This window comes from Sipha flava, unplaced genomic scaffold (genome assembly GCF_003268045.1).
Source record: "Sipha flava isolate LNK unplaced genomic scaffold, YSA_version1 39_pilon_pilon, whole genome shotgun sequence".
NCBI lineage: Eukaryota > Metazoa > Arthropoda > Insecta > Hemiptera > Aphididae > Sipha > Sipha flava.
In genome coordinates this window covers 2,308,492-2,327,984 of record NW_020273107.1, presented here as the reverse complement: position 1 = coordinate 2,327,984, position 19,493 = coordinate 2,308,492, and the positions used below count along the sequence as shown (strand labels likewise).

At 27.0% G+C, this 19,493-nt stretch overlaps 5 protein-coding genes across 8 annotated transcripts; 4 read left to right on the top strand and 1 right to left on the bottom strand.

The window, feature by feature from the left end:
• The first annotated feature begins 4,091 nt into the window (after positions 1-4,091).
• LOC112688505 (aminoacylase-1A-like) lies at positions 4,092-7,221 on the top strand. Its single transcript, XM_025561739.1, has 8 exons — positions 4,092-4,140; positions 4,233-4,350; positions 4,418-4,587; positions 5,542-5,713; positions 5,791-5,937; positions 6,008-6,422; positions 6,657-6,717; positions 7,077-7,221. The coding sequence occupies exons 1-8, from the start codon at positions 4,120-4,122 to the stop codon at positions 7,218-7,220; spliced, it is 1,248 nt and encodes a 415-aa protein (XP_025417524.1). The 5' UTR covers positions 4,092-4,119; the 3' UTR covers position 7,221.
• A 688-nt stretch (positions 7,222-7,909) lies between these two features.
• LOC112688504 (nucleoporin NUP35-like) lies at positions 7,910-9,458 on the bottom strand. Its single transcript, XM_025561738.1, has 6 exons — positions 9,360-9,458; positions 8,975-9,197; positions 8,807-8,908; positions 8,449-8,737; positions 8,197-8,376; positions 7,910-8,138 (listed from the first exon to the last, which is right to left on the bottom strand). The coding sequence occupies exons 2-6, from the start codon at positions 9,184-9,186 to the stop codon at positions 8,070-8,072; spliced, it is 852 nt and encodes a 283-aa protein (XP_025417523.1). The 5' UTR covers positions 9,187-9,197; positions 9,360-9,458; the 3' UTR covers positions 7,910-8,069.
• Positions 9,459-9,667: 209 nt separating this feature from the next.
• Positions 9,668-11,568, top strand: LOC112688503 (LIM and senescent cell antigen-like-containing domain protein 1). Of its 2 annotated transcripts, XM_025561737.1 has the most exons (7): positions 9,668-9,854; positions 9,969-10,001; positions 10,073-10,183; positions 10,277-10,582; positions 10,644-10,785; positions 10,856-11,114; positions 11,185-11,568. In XM_025561737.1, exons 2-7 carry the CDS (start codon positions 9,994-9,996, stop codon positions 11,385-11,387), a joined length of 1,029 nt encoding a protein of 342 aa, XP_025417522.1. In that variant the 5' UTR covers positions 9,668-9,854; positions 9,969-9,993; the 3' UTR covers positions 11,388-11,568. The 2 variants fall into 2 exon arrangements, with proteins under 2 accessions (XP_025417522.1, XP_025417520.1); XM_025561735.1 differs by having other exon boundaries at positions 9,668-10,001.
• A 5,631-nt stretch (positions 11,569-17,199) lies between these two features.
• On the top strand, positions 17,200-19,449 carry LOC112688512. Of its 3 annotated transcripts, none has more exons than XM_025561754.1 (3): positions 17,200-18,364; positions 18,456-19,054; positions 19,165-19,449. In XM_025561754.1, exons 1-2 carry the CDS (start codon positions 18,175-18,177, stop codon positions 19,037-19,039), a joined length of 774 nt encoding a protein of 257 aa, XP_025417539.1. In that variant the 5' UTR covers positions 17,200-18,174; the 3' UTR covers positions 19,040-19,054; positions 19,165-19,449. The 3 variants fall into 3 exon arrangements, with proteins under 3 accessions (XP_025417539.1, XP_025417540.1, XP_025417538.1); XM_025561755.1 differs by having other exon boundaries at positions 19,137-19,449; XM_025561753.1 differs by having other exon boundaries at positions 18,456-19,449.
• Positions 17,244-18,062, top strand: LOC112688609 (zinc finger MYM-type protein 1-like). The gene is made up of 2 exons (XM_025561883.1): positions 17,244-17,476; positions 17,528-18,062. Exons 1-2 carry the CDS (start codon positions 17,244-17,246, stop codon positions 18,060-18,062), a joined length of 768 nt encoding a protein of 255 aa, XP_025417668.1.
• Positions 19,450-19,493: the final 44 nt, after the last annotated feature.

Sequence of the window (19,493 nt, the reverse complement as noted above, 5' to 3'; positions counted from 1 at the left end):
GTTTTTGTTTTTTTTTAATTTTTATCCCGTGTCCCGTCTTACAAGCGAACGAAACAAGAAAGTCCTAATTCTTTTTACAACCATAAAAAATAGGAGAACAAAATATTTATAAATACATACGTTTAGCTAGGTATCTCTTTAATTTAGTTAAAATTTCTATTAAAATTTTATTATAAAGTCTATTATATTTATTAAAACTTCAATTCTTTGTACTGTGAAAAGTGAAAAAAATTCTGACTCTAACTGTAATGATAACATTTAAATAAAAATATATCCTTACCTACCTAATCTATATATAACTAATTTATTGTTTTTTTTTTATTAGTGTCCCGAATTTTGATTTACGAAAGAGGGATGTCAATTTCCCGATTTTTCTAACCTTATTTAATTCCAAAAAGTTTTTAGTGTCACAAATTAAAAGAAAACCCTGTGTACATATAATATTTTTATTTACAAATTTTCAAATTAAAAAGTGTATTTTTAGATGGAAAAAAGTGTCAGATAATCTATTTCTAAATGTTCCCGAACATATATATAGATATATATAAAACATACATTGAGCGACAGTCTTTGCAAATAACATGTCAACACGATAATGAAAAAAAAAACAAAAGAAGTTATTTTTATAATCTTTTTGCCGCTGTACAGTCGTGAGAACAAGTGGTAGTCGATTGGGCTCTATTAAACTCGCGAGGTTCACACCACTCCTGCCGAAGAATAAACGGGTGCGCTTCAAAAGCGTTTCGTGATACAATCAGCGACTCATCAATCATATACTCAAAGGGGGGCATTAACTAGTCAAAAAGTTAATTTTTTTTTATACATTTTTAACTTAACTAGTTAGTTTATTTTCTAATAAACTTTTTAATTTAACTAGTTTAATTGGCAGTTAAAATAACTTAGGCTTTCACAGTTGATTTAAAAATGATTTATCAAGTTAAAAAATTTTGAAATTTTTCGTTTACATATATATATATACACTGTGCATCGATGTCATATTAGATTTAATAGGTTAGGAGCCCACCTTTGGGCTCCATTGGATCTTAGCTGTAGATACAGAATGTTATGTATAAATTATTTTAACTGTAAAGATTATCTGCAATTCGTTACTCTCACAGCTCTCTTCCTTAGGTTACACCTCTCCTGATGTAATCCTTCTCCTTAATTCTCGAGCAACCTCCGTCATCACTCGCAACATCCATTTTATCTTCAACGACAATTTCCGTATTTAAAATACTTTACTTATCACGAATTGTTGTTATCTAATTAGTGTAGTATTAATGATTTATATAACTATTACTATTATTTTATTTTATTTGTAATTTTTTTTTCTTCGTATCTAATTTCTAATAATTGTCATGCTATAATATTGTAAAAATAAAAGTAATAAAAAAAAAACTAAATAAAAACTGTAAATATGAATAAATACGGCAGTAAAAATTCAATAAAATTGTTTATAATAATTTAGGAAATTTAGATCTTTCTAAAGAACGCAGTCACTTTTTATGTGATATATATAGTAATTAAAAAAAGGTGAACTTTTTTTAAACTGTGTTAATATTTTTTCCTTATTAACTTTTAACTTATGAATTGTTAACTTTTAACTTATTGATCTTGTGTTCTCTTAACTTAACTCGAGTTAATTATTTTCATTAACTTGCCCAACTTTGCATATGCAACACCCGGATTGGAATACATTTGTACACTTTTATTATAATATCGTTCGTTATAAATGTTATAATCAGAAACTAAGATATAGATAATTCATTACCATGATGTTATTATACGATTTTGTTAGTAAAAAATACAAGGGCCACCTAATCTGGCAACAATATGATAAGAAAGTTGTGTCTATACGCAGCCGCAGTCGTGATAAAAATTAAAAGTAAAAATAAAAAAATAAAAAATAAAACGATAACGGTTAATAATACGTAATAATACTCGTGCGGGGGCAACGACGCACGGGCGCCGAAGCTGTCCCGTTAGACGGTAGTCTGGTCATCTGGTCCTACGAGAAAAGGTGTACGTAAAAATAATTTAAAACACACACACCTGCTAATAATAACGAATTAGGATTTGACGTGTGATACCAACGTAACTAGAGTAGCCAATAAGGTCGTTCGATTGTATTAAGAGATCAACAGGAGGTAATTACTGTTACACAGATTTATTATAATAAATCAACACGTTCATTATATTGTAATTATTATTATTATCTTATTAATATTTATATCTTCGTGACAGTGGCACAGAACACGTATTATTATGGGGCGGTTCACCCCTGTATTTAATTTTGTGATGATTGAATTTACTATATAATTATGTGGCTGATAATTTATTTTGCTTTAACTTAGTGAGTAGTGGTGGTAACTAATTTGTACACTTTTCCCCACTAAATGAAATACAAGTCGGTGTTACTGCTTTGCGATGTTTGGTTTAGGTAAGTCCTGACTTTTCCTTTTTTTCTTCTTAATATAATGTGGTATCATCTTCTGGGGTAACAGAATCATTGATTTTGTTTGAATATTATTTATCAAAACATAATTTATATGTATTGCGATAGTTCACATCCACAGTAATATGAATAACGTTCACAGTCACCGCTGCTCATAACTATTTGATGATAATTTTTAATCCTTTATCAAGTAGGTATTAAGGTCTCAGATAAATAATACATATGTATATGGTGTATTATTAACAGAGATAACCTAGTTTCATTTTATGATTATCTTTGTAAAAAGTATTAAATATAATTTAGGTATAATTAATACTTTTGTTGCTATTCAATTTTAGGCAAACATCTAAGTGCAGATCAATAATGGAACAAAATTGGTCAATTAACCTAATTTAAAATATAATATAATAATAGCATGGTGAGAATGATTTTAAATATTTTAAATTAACCATAATGTTGTCAAAGATATTATTTATTCAAAATTACATAACAATGGTTATAGTAATAATTTAAAATACACTTCTATTTGATATTATTAGGGTCTGAGTATTGATGACTAAAATATTTAACTAATGTATATAATTTATAAATAATATGTAATATATATATAAATGTTTTCAATATCAACAATATGCTTCAAACACATTTCAAAAAGCTAATTTTTTGGTATATTCAAATATTTACCGTTTAAAGAGCAGTTATGAACAACATTGTACATATTTACATTTTATTTTATAGTATGAGATTAATACATAAAATTCATTAGCATCAAGTATCAAGAATAAAATTTGATTTGGTCTTCTTCATCCCCAATTAAGTTATTTTAAATTTAGAATTTATTTCCATTATATTTAACATTATATTAATAAATAAATATTTTTTTTTTATTAGGTAGTTTTTACAATCTAAAAGATACAAATAAAGTAATTTATTTTTATATTTTTTTTCATACTTTTGTATAAGAGTATCAACACCCAGACTTAATATATTAGCTACTTTTTAATTAATTTTTAGTTGAAAAGTTTCATTTTTTAACACAATTATAATGAATTTTTAATCAAAAAGCATAATTATAAAGTAATATTATAAATTGGTTTATTTAATTTAAAAATTTATTGGTAATAAAAAATGTATGAAAAAAATCGGAGCATTTTTTTTATACAACATTTTTATTATCAGCTGTTTAGTTTGACAAATTATAATATTATATTATTATTTATTTCACATTTATTAATAAATTAAAAATATGTTATATTGTTCATGATACAAAAATAAAAATAATTGTTACATTTTGAATAGAGTATAGAAATAAAAATATTGCTCTTAATATTAGAAATTCAATATATATATATATATATATATATATATTTAAAAAAATATCATTTAATCAGTTGAAATTTGAATTAAACTTTAATTACTTTTAGTACTGCTAATGATACATACCCAATTAATTAAAATACAATTAGAAAGAAAAACTACTTTTTTTTTTACTTTGGTTGATTCTCATCGCTTTAAACATGAAATTGACTTTTAATAAAAAAGCACTAAAAATGCTAAAATGTACTAAGAATTCATAGTAATTAAAAACATTGAAAAGGCTTTACAAAAAATATAATTTTTTATCTTGGATAAATAGTATAAAAAGATTAATCTCAAGAGTGCTCATGACTATTGCATGCATATGGGTAATTATTTATTATTAAATCCTTAAATTGTAATATAATTTAATTTTAATAATAATTGTTTTATTCAGTTAGTCTTTGTTGGATGATTATAGGCTTCACTTCTAAAAATAAAAAGAAGAAAGATGTCTTCAAATCAAGAAGAACATGAAGCAGTTACCAATTTCCGAGAATATTTACGTATACCAACTGTTCATCCAAATGTTGATTATAGTAAATACATTTAATTCTTGTTTAAATTATAGTAACAAAATAACATACATTTATGTATTTTATTAAGGTAAATGTGTTGAATTTCTTTTGCGTCAAGCTCAAAGCCTAAATCTTCCATCAAATATTTATTATATGGCTCCCGGCCAACCAATTGTAGTTATAACATGGCTTGGGCAGAAACCAGAACTGCCTTCTATACTACTTAACTCTCATACCGATGTTGTTCCAGTCTATCCAGTAAGTATTATGAAACTAATTATAGCTCTAAATGCTCTAATTCTAAAGAAATAATTACTCTAAACTAAAAAAATTTTAAAAGTATTAAATTTAAAAATTTTTTTAAGAATTGTATTTTATTAATTTTTTTATTAGTGTATTATCAAATAACAGCCTAATAAGGAAATTATATTTTGAGAAAAATGCCCAACTAATTTATAATTTTTTTAAAAATCAAAAGGACCTGATAAAAATATAAGGTGACATGACAGATTCTGTTGTTTTATTAATTAATTTTTATTAAAACATATTTCTAAACTATTATTTAAAACAATAAGTTACTATGTATACATATACATGTATAGATACATACACATGTTTTATAGTAGAAAAAATTAATTACATCTCAGTTTGTACAGTTTTGACCAATTTATTTTTATTTAAATATTTCAATTTTAGCATAATGTTGGGTTACATTGCATCATTGCATCATTATTAATTCAAATAATTTTAAAATTATAATATTAATAATTATAACATATATTGGATTACATTTTTTTTTTTTTTTTTTTTGACATAATGCTAATGTGTTTATCTATTTCTTACAAATTTCAATTTAATTTAAAAAATATTTAAAATAAAATAGGTATTAGTGGGCATTATCAAATGTTTTGATCATAATACATATTAAACTGAATAACTTTAATAAAATTTTTAAATTGAACAGTTTTTCAAATGTAATAATATTTATTCAGATAATACTTAACAAAATACTTAAGTTTATTTAAGCTATAATTAATGTCATAATTAAATTAGGAGACAATGAAAAAATAAAATAATATTAAATTTTTATTAAAAATAATTTGGTAATTGTATAAAATAACTATTATTAAGCATTATTAAATATATTTTTACATATAGGATATTTAGAAATTATATTTATATTTATAAAATTGCAATCTATCATTATTTTAGGAATTTTGGACATACGATCCTTTTTCTGCACATAAAGATGAATATGGCAACATATACGCTCGAGGATCACAAGACATGAAATGTGTAGGAATTCAATATATAGAAACAATACGAAAATATTTAAAAGATAAATTAGTTTTTGATAGAACTATACATATATTATTTGTTCCTGGTTAGTATTTGTTTTTTTAATAAATAATGTTTATTTAAATAAAATCTTTTTTAAATTTAATTCAAATTTTGTCTTAGATGAAGAAACTGGAGGAAATTTAGGAATGAAAAAATTTGTTAAATCACCCGAATTTGCAGCATTAAATGTTGGTTTTGCATTAGATGAAGGATTAGCGAGTAATGATAATAGTTTCAGCATATACTATGGAGAAAGAACACTATGGCGTAAGTAATAAGAAATAATCTTATATTTTATATTTTTTATTAAATTTTGTTTTTATATTTTCATTGATAGATCTTAAAGTAACATGTTCTGGTACACCTGGACATGGATCATTATTGCATGAAAATACAGCTGGAGAAAAATTGCAATATATCATTAATAAATTCATGAATTGGAGGGATTATGAAAAATTAAAAATGAAGAGTTGCAATTTAGGTGCTGGTGATATCACATCGATAAATTTGACCATGCTAAACGGAGGTTGTCAAATTAATGTAGTACCACCAGAACTATCAGTTTGCTTCGATGTGAGATTGAGTATTGATGTCGATGTTGAAAAGATGGAAAAAACTTTAAAAAAATGGTGTAAGGAAGCAGGGGAAGATGTAACAGTAGAATTTCTTGAAAAAATGGCTTTCATTCAGCCTACCAAAATTGATAAAAATAACCCTTGGTGGGTTGCATTTAAAAATGAATGTGATGAAATGTTAGTATTATATGTTTATGATCAATAGATCATGAACATCACTAATTTTTTAATTTTCTTATATGATATAAAATAATAATATAAATCAAGATATTAATTTAATTAACAACTAATAGGATTAAATCAACTTAACTTTATATTAAATCATTCATTTTGACAATATTATACAAAAATAAATTCTAAGTTTTAAGAAAATATATTTACATTCAGTAACAAATTATTCTTTTATTTCAGGAATTTGAAATTAAAAACATATATATTTCCTGGTGCAACAGATAGTAGATATATCAGACAGGTATTTATAAAATAATACATTTATATTTTTTACAAAGACCATTATACATATATTAAATATTAATAATTAATTATTTAATTTATTTTCCAAATTTTTGTTTACATATGTATTTATTTAAATACAAATATTCTAATAAAAATAATTCAATAAATTAAGCTAATTCAATGTTATACAACTATTAATTAATTATTAATATTATTGATATTTTCTTTAAATTATTTTATTTCTATTTCGATTTAAGTACTTACAAAAAAAGAAAAAACTTATAAATGACAAATTAAGAATTTGATATAATAAATATAATAAAGACTTCCTAAAAATATAAAATAATATACTAATTGATTATTTTTTAATTGCAGATTGGAATTCCAGCTTTGGGGTTTTCACCAATAAACAATACACCTATTCTTTTACATGATCACAATGAATTTTTGAATGAAAAAACATTCCTTGATGGCATAGATATTTATTATAATATTATCAAGAGCCTTGCATCAGTTTAAATTGACATATTATTATTTATTGAGCCAATATTAGTAAATTATATTGCTTTGTTATAAATTATATGATAAAATGTATTTTGTTTGGATGCTAATATTTGATACAATTAATTTTAATTTTATAATTTAGAAATAAAATATAAAATATAATAAGTTATAAATCATTAAGCACAAAAAATATATATCTAAAAACATTGAATGAGAAACTTTGAAAAATATTTAAGATTTAATTTAGAAATTAACATTTTTAAGAAATATAATCAAATCACAATAATTTAAGTACATAGGTACATAGTACATTAGGTCTCTTCAGATTTATTCTTATTTACTCAAATTTTAATGTAAAATTATGACCAGAATAGTATATAAAATATAAATAAATACAAGTTCAAATATGATTAGGCTATGAAATGTTTTTTTTTAATTGTATAGAAAATGAATAAATAATTCACCACTCAATTTTTAGAGCCATATACAATATTTTATACATAAATATATTATTTTCAGTTACATTTAAAAACAGTTAGAATTTAAAAAAAAATAGGGCTAATGATGAATTTTTGTTAGATAAAATGTAAATTATTAATACATTTAACTTATAATTGTATATAATCTATTCATATTTTTTTATATTATATATTAACATACAGATTTTAGAATTTTAATAATTTACAGAAATTATTTGGTTTTTTATTAAAATCTAAATAATATATTTGTGCAAGTTTGAAACTCCAACTATAACAATGATTTTAGTTGGTAATTATTACAAAATGAATTGGAGAAAAATTATTTAAGTAATAACAACAGCTTAAATATAACCGGTCATACAAATATTTTTTTAAATTTTCTTACCTACCACCCGAACAAATATTCCAAAGCTTTTGTTACGACACCATTTGAAGTTGTAGCTGTAGGTGAATTCTGTTAAAAATGAAAATGGTTTTTTAAATAATTATATAAATAGTTTAAAATAACATACATCTTTTCCTTGAATAGGTATAGGTTTCATAGCCATTGGTCTTATATTATTTCTCTTAGAAATTGAATCATTTGGACTAGGAAATTGTTGACCTAGAATTGGTGACCGTAGAGATTTAGACAAAGCTCCTGAACTTGGACTAGGGCGTGAATTAATAGGTTTTGTTTCACTTAAAATTGTCTAGAAAAAATATAGCAAAATAAACAATATATATATATATACAGCTATAATATCCTCAAAATATCCAATTACCTTATCATTACAAGGAATAACTCCAATCATTGCTCCATTATTAGTTACATGACCATTAAATAAAAGGGCACGATGATAATCTGTAGAATCACTAAAACAAATATGTGCCCAATTTGGACCAGCTTGTCTTACATCGCAACAAGATACCATTTGTGTAAATTTTGCTAATATTTCATCTTTATTCGATATTGAAAAACCAAAAACTGTTATCCAAAACTCAGGAGAATTAGACTGTTCGAACAAATCATTTTTTTCTGAATAAAATTGTTTGTTCTCTTTATTGTTACATCTATAGAGAAGACAAACAATAAAAGCAAATATCCATAAACTTTATTTTATTGATAAATTTTATACATACTTTTCTTCTCTATAATCAGATGTATTAAGCATGTCAAATAAATCAATTGTAGGTGCTTTGGTTGGTTCATCATTGACTCTATTTAAAATAGGTGTGGAAGATCTGGAAAAATGCAATTTAAAATATAATTGAGAAGTATTTTTTTCAAAACTTATTTAATTTACTTACGGTTTATCTATCAACTCATGATGAAAATTACGCATTAAAAATGTTGTATGCGCATCCGAAGTATAACTACGATTAGTTCGCACTGGTGACATAGTATTGAGGGAAACATTACTAATAGGAGATTGAGCGCGTTCACCCATCAAGTATCCGGGAAGATAAGTTGGTTTTTGTGGGCTGTCATGGGACGGTGATCCTAGTGTCATAGGTTCCATTTTTATTTTGTCTAACAACAGATAATACAAAGACGTCAAAAATGAAAAAAAAAAAGGCGTTTAATTAAATTGAATATTAATTCCGAATAATTCTACTGAATCCGAAATGGCGTCACGGAATACACAATTAAATTTAAAATAGAGTAAATAATTAGTATTGTTTTGATACATACAATGATACAATGACGTAAACCGTAAGCGACTTATATTAACGGTATTATGTAAAACATGTGTGAACGATGTAGAAAATAGACAATACGAGGTAGATAAGCAAGCAAAATTCTAAATTCAAAATTATCAGTTGATAACAATGTATAATGACGGACCGTGTTAAAGTAGGGCACTATACACCTATATATTATTGTGCCTTAGTTAAAGAAGTGGTAACAAGACAGAAACACCAACTTATGAATTATATGAAAACGAAAAAAATTCTAAACCAAACGTTCATAAGTTTATTCGCCTGAAGTCCTTGACATGACGTTTTCCATAAATAGCAATGTGCAGTCGTGTTCTATATCAGTGTGCGTAGTATATTCGACTTCATTGTGGTGTGTATGTGAATGATTCGGTTATCCATTGACCCTGCGAAGTTGATGTCTGTCTCCACTGTAGTTTCCGAAACATTCTAAATTCAGCGTGTGGGAGTACCTGGTTCGCCTACAGATGTGAGTAGAAAAATAACTCGATCAACACCCATTTCACATCTGGTCTCTCCGTCAGTGTATCCTGTGTGTGTGTATATATGTACATCTGTCTGATTTCATTGAATTTTATTCCAGTTACCGTTACCGACCAACAACTCCAATGCCTGGGTAAGTGAACTGGACTTTGCTGCTCACTGTTCTGTTTGGATTGTATGAAAGTTAACTGATACCAATTTCAGCGTAACAATGTCGTTCAGCAACATGTCGTGCTCTCGCTGTGGAGATGGTTTTGATCCACATGATAAAATCGTCAACTCACAGGGTGAACTATGGCATCCCCAGTGTTTTGTGTAAGTTCTACTGTTATATAACTGTATAATTTTTCTACTACAATATCCTTCAAACAATTGTTTATCAATCTATTATTTTTACTTTTTGTTTAGATGTTCTCAATGTTTCCGACCATTCCCTGACGGATTGTTTTATGAGTTTGAAGGACGTAAATACTGTGAACATGATTTTCAAGTTTTGTTTGCCCCATGCTGTGGTAAGTGTGGAGAATTTGTTATTGGCCGTGTTATCAAGGCCATGTCTGCTTCATGGCATCCTACTTGTTTCTGTTGTGCGGTGTGCAATAAACAGCTAGCTGATCGTGGATTTGTCCGCAATCGAAATAGAGCTCTGTGTCATGAATGTAATGCAGCTGATAAAGCTGTTTTGTCAGGGAGACATATATGTTTCAAGTGCCAGTATGTTGTTATTTAAATATTTATCATTAATATCTATCGTAACATTTTCTATTTGTTATAGTGGTGTTATTGATGAGAAACCTTTAAGGTTCAGAGGTGAAGTGTATCATGGATATCATTTTAACTGTACGTCTTGTGGAGTAGAATTGAATTCAGATGCACGAGAGTTAAAACATCGATCTGGCTATACAGCTAATGAAATGGTTAAAAATATAAACAGAGTTGTATTATTTAAATTGAATTAATAAATAATACAATTTTATATCTTTTTAGAATGAGTTGTACTGTTTGCGATGCCATGACAAGATGGGTATTCCAATTTGTGGAGCCTGTCGGCGACCTATTGAAGAACGTGTAGTTACTGCTTTAGGAAAACATTGGCATGTAGAACATTTTGTTTGTGCTAAATGTGAAAAACCGTTTTTGGGTCATCGGCATTATGAACGTAAAGGTCTAGCTTATTGTGAGACACATTATCACCAATTGTTTGGTAACTTGTGCTTTGTTTGCAATCAAGTGATTGCTGGTGATGGTAAGTAAACTAATATTAATTTCTTTAAATAAAATATTTATTTTAAAGATAAAAATATTTTAATTTTCAGTTTTTACTGCTTTAAATAAAGCATGGTGTGTACATCACTTTGCATGTTCATTCTGTGATCAAAAGATGACGCAAAAGACTAAGTTTTACGAATGTGACTTAAAACCAGCTTGTAAAAAATGCTATGAAAAATTTCCATCAGAATTCAGGCGTAGATTACGTAAAGCATATGATAATACACCAAAGAAATCAACATCTGCTTGAATTTTCCCATAATACTGTATATTCTTCTATGTAAAACATCATTAACAATATTTTAGACTCATTGATTTTTTCCTCTTTGAGATTAGACATAACAAGAATCTACTGTATTTACAATTTTTAAAATAGTTTTAACTATAACACAATAAATCATTAAATTAAAACATTAACTAATGACAATCATAAGTTCTAATGAAATAATTTGCAATTTTCTCTCTATTATTATTAAAAATATATTCTTAATAGTTATTATTTGACTTTAATAAATCATGTTACTTGTGTAAGCTTGATAATCACATATATATTAGGCATTATTAATTTGGTTTAAATTATTTGTATACATATTTTTAAATATTTTATGCTTATTCAGATAAGTAGAGTTTTTAATATAGTAATTTTTAATATAAATTAACATAGGCGTAACTTGGAAATTTATCAGGGGGGGAGCAAAAATATAATTATATATCTAACGAAAAGGTTGTCTGAGGTTAAACGCCGCTTTACTACCTACATATTATATAAAATTATTAATTTTCTAACATGTTAGATAAGCGAAAATTTAAAATAAAGATTTAAAAAAAATAAAATATTACAGTAATAGCTATAACCAGCTGTTATGTACTTATTTTAAAACAAGGTATGTCAAATATCAGAGAGGGCACTGTCTCTCCTAATTTATTCTAGGTGGGCATTTCCCTCCCCCTCTCACCAGTTTACGCCTTTGTAAATTAATGAATTATTGAATAATATTTAATAAATTTATTTTTATGCCATCATTTATTTATTAATTATTTATGAATATATATTTATTTTATTTTAAACTAATATTTGCATTTTATTGTTTTAGTTTTATTTCAATCTAGAGTTATAGTAATGGATTTATTTGAAATAGTTCTGTTCCTTTTTAATTTTGTTATAAGTATATTTGTATACTTGTATATGGAATCCATCTACTTGTTTTGTCTAGAATAACGCATTCCTCCTAAGATTTGTATTTTAAAATGATATACTTATTATCATTTTATATTTATACTAGCTGACCCGACAAACGTTGTTTTGTCATATAAATTATTTTTAGAGAATATTTTGCTGGAAAAAAATAACTAATTAAATATAGGCATGTAAGAATGTGGGTAAGGATAAGGATGTAAAGAAGAGATATGGAGTGCTATGAATGGTGACGAAATATAAAAATGAAAAAACATCAAACATTTATTTTTTTAATAATTTATTAAAATTGATCCAATAAAATTATATATATATCGCTAATTATGACAATATTAGTAAAAAACAATATCTATCCCTTAATGCAACAGAGTGTACAATATTTTTTGTTATCCCATCTTTCACCAACACAAACTGGATAGTTCGAGAGCACACCACGTATAATTATCCGTGTGAAAAATATGATGTGCTCAAATCTAAGCTACAGACATTGTTTGGCTTTGAAACTTATTGATAGTCATTGCAAATGCCAATCTAATTGGAAATTTAAGGCGTTTAAATTGTATTGGCAGATATGTTGGTATAATTGAGATTCGCTGTAATAATATATTTTCACTTCGGAATTTGCCATTTAAAATTATGGCTTCGATAACATTTTTCATTAATTTTTTAACGACTTATCGCGTTCTGTTGTACAACCGTGGTAGGTCAGATTATGTAGCAAAATAACCGGAGAACAAACCTTCAATTGTAAATTATGCGATGGCATGCCTGGTAAGTCCAATGAGTTTAAAAACTCTGTTAGATAATTTACAGCTTCAGTAGCATAGCAAACTATATTTATAGATTTGTATGACACCATGTCTTCTGGTAACAAATGTTTATCTTGAGATTCAATTCGTTGACATCCACATTTTTTACTACTAAAATTGCCCTTTCTGCCAGCCACTCATGATTTGTGTATTGTCTGAGTACATTGGAAAATATCTAGTCAATGAGAGCATCTTGCGAATAAATGATTGTGCAGAAATCGGTCGGTAATTTTATACATTCCGTTTCATCTGTAGTAACTTTCCCATCTCCAGTGGCGTAGCCAAGGGGGGGCTAAGGGGGCTATAGCCTCCCCCATGTGCCTTGTTTATATGTATAATGTATCTTGACTATTTAATAGAATCAATGCTCGTTTTAATCAAAGGCTTATTGATTTTATGCCACTTGAAGGATTTATTCCGGCCAATTTGTATATGTATGACGATAAAAATATTATAAAAGCTGCTAAAATATATGTCCAAGATCTCCATGATGATACCTCATCTACAATCAGAGCTGACCTGATAATATGGAGGCAACAATGGAGTCAAAATACTATTCCAAAACCGAATTCTGCTCTTGATTCACTCTCTCATCGCACCAATCTTCGACCTAACATTAAAATACTTTTACAATTATTCTCCACGTTACCAGTTACCTCTTTCACTCCGGAAAGAACTTTTTCAGCACTTAATCGCTTAAAAAAATTTTTAAGAAACACCATGTCGGAAAACAGACTGAATGGGTTAGCTATGGCTAATATAATTAAAAAAAGCAATTCGATGAAAGTGAAATAATAACTGAATTTGCCAGAAATTCGCCTAACAGGATGCAGCTGTCAGAGTGGAGCAAGTGATTGAAGACTGAAACCAAAATTATTATTATAAATTATATATTAATAAATATTTTTAAAACTATACTAAAATGCTTGAATTACGTTTAGAAACTTGGTAGTAGATGGTGGGGGGTTAAGGGTGAATTCTCATATCCTCTCTTACCTAACTTATCCAAAAAAAGTGGTTAGCCCCCCCCCATTTAAAAATCCTGGCTACGCTACTGCCCATCTCCAATATCTAACAATTGTTTTGAGAATCTTCTGCACGCAGTTTTTTTTGATTGAATAGCTAGTATCAAAATCGTTCGCTCTCTATCTTTACATACATTTCAACCATGAATTGTTGACGAAGCTCATTATATCGTAAAATAACTTTGTCCTGATCGCGTCTAATCATCAACCGAAATGCATAATAATTTTTCGAACTAACATTCTTATTTGTTTTGACACCTGTTCCGGGATCTTTTTTGTTTAATATTTATGCAATACCCGTCATTTACTATCAAAAATAAAATTAATAGTTTTTAAATAGTTTTTTTTATAGTTTTTTAATAGTTTTATTTAATAATTAATTTTCAATTGTGCAGTTATAGACCGGATCAAAAATTATTAAATTAAACTATGATTTATTAAACAATAGCATTTCGTAAAAACCTTCTCCTTGCAATTACGAACAATTAAAAAAAATTTGAGCCAAATCGGCCCAGCCGTTCTCAATTGATGAAATGTTATACATTTTTGGCTCCATTTATGTATATATATATATAGATAACTAATAACTAATTATTTATTAACTTTATTGGACTAATTTTTTGCCTTAAACCTTCTCTGTGATGTACTCTTTAATTTAAAAAAAATTGCACGACGATTGAATAAGTAGTTTCGGAGTTTATCCCGAACAAAAAAAAAGGGACTTCATTTTATATAGTAGTATAGATATAGATATAGATATAAGAAATTATATTTTTTAGTGAAAATAATTATTTTTAACGTTCAGGCCCGGGCACCCGGCTTATCATGTTGTTTAGTGAAAGCCGTTTCGCAATCCGTATTATACCCGAATTTAGAGCCACGGACTAAGATAATGTACCTTATGTGAACTATAAAAAAAAAAAATGTATTATAGGTACACAAGGTGTGAAGAATGTTATAATGATATCAGGAAATTTGAATTGTAAGGCATCACTCCATTTATCTTGAGTCATTTCGACCACTGGTCATAATAGAGAAATACACTATAATGTATTATATAATTAATATTAGGCATATAGCTCTAAAAAGTTCACAGATATGCTTCTAAAATAATTTTAATATGCATTTATATCCATTAAAAAAAAAAAAAAAAAAATGACCACATAGTACACAAAATAAAACGTGTCCATCGGATTTAAATGTAGGTATCTTTAAACTCCAAAACAAAACTTTGTAGTCGGTTACTCGCAGTGGCGTAGATACAATTTTTTTCTGGGGGGGTTGTTTAAGAGTAAGTTTTTAAGTGTTCTTAGTATATCTTAAAACGAGGTCATATGTAATAATATTACATTTAAAATGGTATTATTATTATGTCCCATATTTAATGAAAATTATTTTGTTACTCAATTTTTAATATATACCTAATCATAGTAAAATCAAAATATTTTACTATAATATGTAAATATTAATAAATAATAATCAAATATCAATAAAAAAAATTTGTGGGGGGAGGGTGGAAACCCCTTACACCCTCCCCGTAACTACGCCACTGGTTACTCGTAGACTGTTGTTCTTTCGTCATTACACAATGTTACAAAATATACGCAAAAACGACGGATAATAATCGACTGAATTGAACACTAAACAAATAATCTATTATTCTATATCGATTATTATCTTTATTGATATCCAGCGGTTTATACGGTCGATACAGGTTTATAGTATTATTTATACATATTTGCACAAAAATTATAACGATTTATTAGAGGTAGTTTGCAGATAGCATATTATTGGAAGTATTAAGTCTTCTTAGTACTTTTTTTTTTTGATAAGTTGAAATATGTAACTATAGTTTTTAATTTTAAATTTGAAAAATTTGTCAAAATATGTAAAATAAGCATAAAAATGTTGAAATATACCCTCCTGCAAAATCTACCAAATATGCAAAAATATGCACATTCAAATTTTAGATCTGATATGGTGCCGAGAAACGAATTTATTTCGCACTCTGCTATATTTAACAATAATTAAAAAAAGTATGTAAATTCTAGAAGTTCCTAAGCCTAATAATTATTAGGATACTTTATTTTTGTAAAACAAACTTTTTTATAGAATAAAATTAGATTCCTTTAATAAAAATATTTGTTAAATAATAAAAACTAATTTCTTCGCCAACTTCTGAAATGTAAAAACATGAGGGTTAATGTTCTTCAATGTCAAATTTTTTTTAAATTAAAAAAAACTAGTATAGGAATTTATTTAACAATGCAATAATTTCAAGTAAATTAGTTTCAGATACGATTTTATACACTTGCAATTATGAAGAATAGATTAGTAAACCGATATTGGAGCATAGAAGTCATAGGCGTGCGCAGACTTTGTCCGCAGGGGGGCCCCTTAAAAAAGTGAACCAAAGATTCTTGTACTAAAGACTACTAGTATAATTAAATATTTTAAATTTTATAAATTCTTTATTTAATTCAATATGCAAATATAAAAATAAATACTATTTACAACCAGGGGCGGTTTGTCAGGGGAGACTTTGAGACCGCGTCTCCCCTTAAAAATAAACTAGCTACTTGTAAATAATATAATTAATTAAAAATAATAATGTATAAAAATATTTTCATTTATATTTAAAATATATTATTATATCGTTTTCATTGTTTATTATTATATTAAATTGAAAGTCACAAAATCGAAAACCTATTAATAGCTATTCGATAGAAATACTATTTTAGTCATTCTGCGGGTAATTACGGCTCATTACGACGGTCACCAGTTCAATGAAACTGAAGCCCGTCAGTTGCAAACGTAACATATAATGACATGGCTAGTTGGTCGGAGGGAGCCGGGGAGAATAAGCTGCGTATCATAGACGCTTTTGAACCTGGGTTCACGACAGTAATTGCCGTGCCGCTGCGCCGTGTATTTCGTGTTTAATTATTTTTACTAGCTTTAGACGTTTTATTCACGGTTTATTAATTATTTAATAATTATTATACGTATATCTGTCTAACATTTATTATTAAATTTTACATTTATATAAGCATTTCAGCATTTGTTCATATTTTAAAATGCAAAAAGAAAATATAATAGAATTTTTACTAACCAGTGGTTTTAATGCTTTAACATACGAACAAAAAAATCAAATTAAACTTAATCGCCCAACTCCTCATTTATTATTAACATGTCAAGACGGTAAATGTATTAGAACATTTCAAAAGAATTGGTATAGTAAATTTCCGTGGCTTACTGGTTGTGATAAACGAAATAAAGTGTTTTGTTTTACTTGTGTAATATTTGGAGGGTAAAAGGAATGGAGTGTTAATGGATTGTCATCAATAAAAATTTTTTTAAGGAAATCAGAAAAACACGCCATTTCCCAAAATGATTTAACTAATCAAGAAAAATTTCATCTATTGGGTAAAGTCCGAATTGAACACGTGGTTTCAGAAGGTCGACGACTTGCTGCTGTAAAACATAACGAACAGGTCGGTATAAATAGACGTTTAATAGCACTTATGATACATGTTGTTTGTTTTTTGGGCAAACAAGAACTTGCTTTTCGTGGCCACCGGGAAAATAATGAATCTTTAAATAAGGGGAATTATCTTGAATTACTTGAGCTACTGGCTCAAGAAGAGCAGTTGCTTAAAGAGCACTTATTGTCATCGGCAATATTTAAAGGGACATCTAAGATGATACAAAATAATTTGATTGAATGCGTTACTTCCGTTTTGAATTCAAAATTTTTTAATGAAATACAAAAAGTTAATTACGTATCTATTCAAGCAGATGAAACGACTGATGTATCGTGCCGATCCCAAATGAGCATAATTTTTCGGTATGTTGTAGAACAAAAAAATTGTGGAACGATTTATTGGTTTTTTTGACGTTTCAAAGAATAAAACAGCCTCTGAATTAGCAGATATAATTTTATCTGAAATTAATAAGTGGAAAATTGGAAATAAAATTATATGTCAGACCTATGATGGTGCATCGGTTATGTCGGGAGAAAAAAGTGGTGTACAATTTCTTATAAGGCAAATTTATCCAAATACATTATTTATTCATTGTTACGCACATCAGTTGAACTTGGTATTGTTACACGGAGCGAAGACAATAAAATCAGTCAAACTCTTTATTTGCAATCTAACTATGTTCATTACGTTTTTTAGTCGGTCTACAAAAAGAAGTGAGTTGTTAAGAGAACAAGGTTTTAAACTTTCAAATCAATCTGACACTAGATGGAATTATCATTCAAGAGTTGCTTTTACATTTTTTAGACCTCAAAAATGCTGTTTTACATGTAACTGAAGAACCAGGTTGGGACCCTATATCCGTTTGTACAGCATCTGGTCTTTATGATAAGCTAAATGATGCGAACTTCGTATATTTTTTGATTTTGTTTGGCAAAGTTTTTTTATACACAGATCATGTATTTAAATTTCTCCAATTAAAATCACTTTCGAATATAAAATCTTGCATTTTTGAAATTCAAAATTTAAAAAAAAATTTGACCGATTTAAGAAATGATACAAATGTGAATAACTATTGTGACGAAGCAATACTATTAAACAACAATTTAGAGTACGAAGACAAAAAACGAAACGAATTACGTAAAATTACATATGAAATTCTAGATTCATTAATCGTCCAAATTAACATACGATTTGAAGATTTTCCAAAACTAGAGTTTGTAGAAATTGTAAATGAAAAAATGTTTAAAAGCTACTACACTCAATTTCCTGAGGCAAAGTTCATCAAGTTATTACAGCAATATCCTAATACTTTTGATGCAGATCGTTTACGCAATGAATTGGCTGTAATTTATGCGAATGATAAAATCATTTGCCTCCTCATGAACTAGATTTTATAATAAAAAGTAAGTGATAATAATAAATTCATTCAAATTAAATATCATTAATTTTCATATTATATTTAATTTTTCCTTTGCAATTTACAAGTGATTTACATCAAGATATTTATCCTCAGGTGACTAAACTTTGTCAGTTAGTGTTAACTATTCCATCTACGACAGCTTCTAGTGAACGGTCTATGAGTACATTAAAACGTATCAAGACTTTTCTTAGAAACACAATGACCAATGATCGGCTTTCAAGTTTATCATCCTTGGCGATTGAAAAAAATCTACTGGGTGATATGGCAAAGGATCCAACTTTTGTAGACAATGTTATTGATGAGTTTGCAGATAAAAAAGATTGAAGAATTGAATTAGTTTATAAACAAATTTAGTATTAAATTAAGTTAAAAATATTAACTAAATATTAAATGAAATAATAATATTTAAAATAATTCATTTT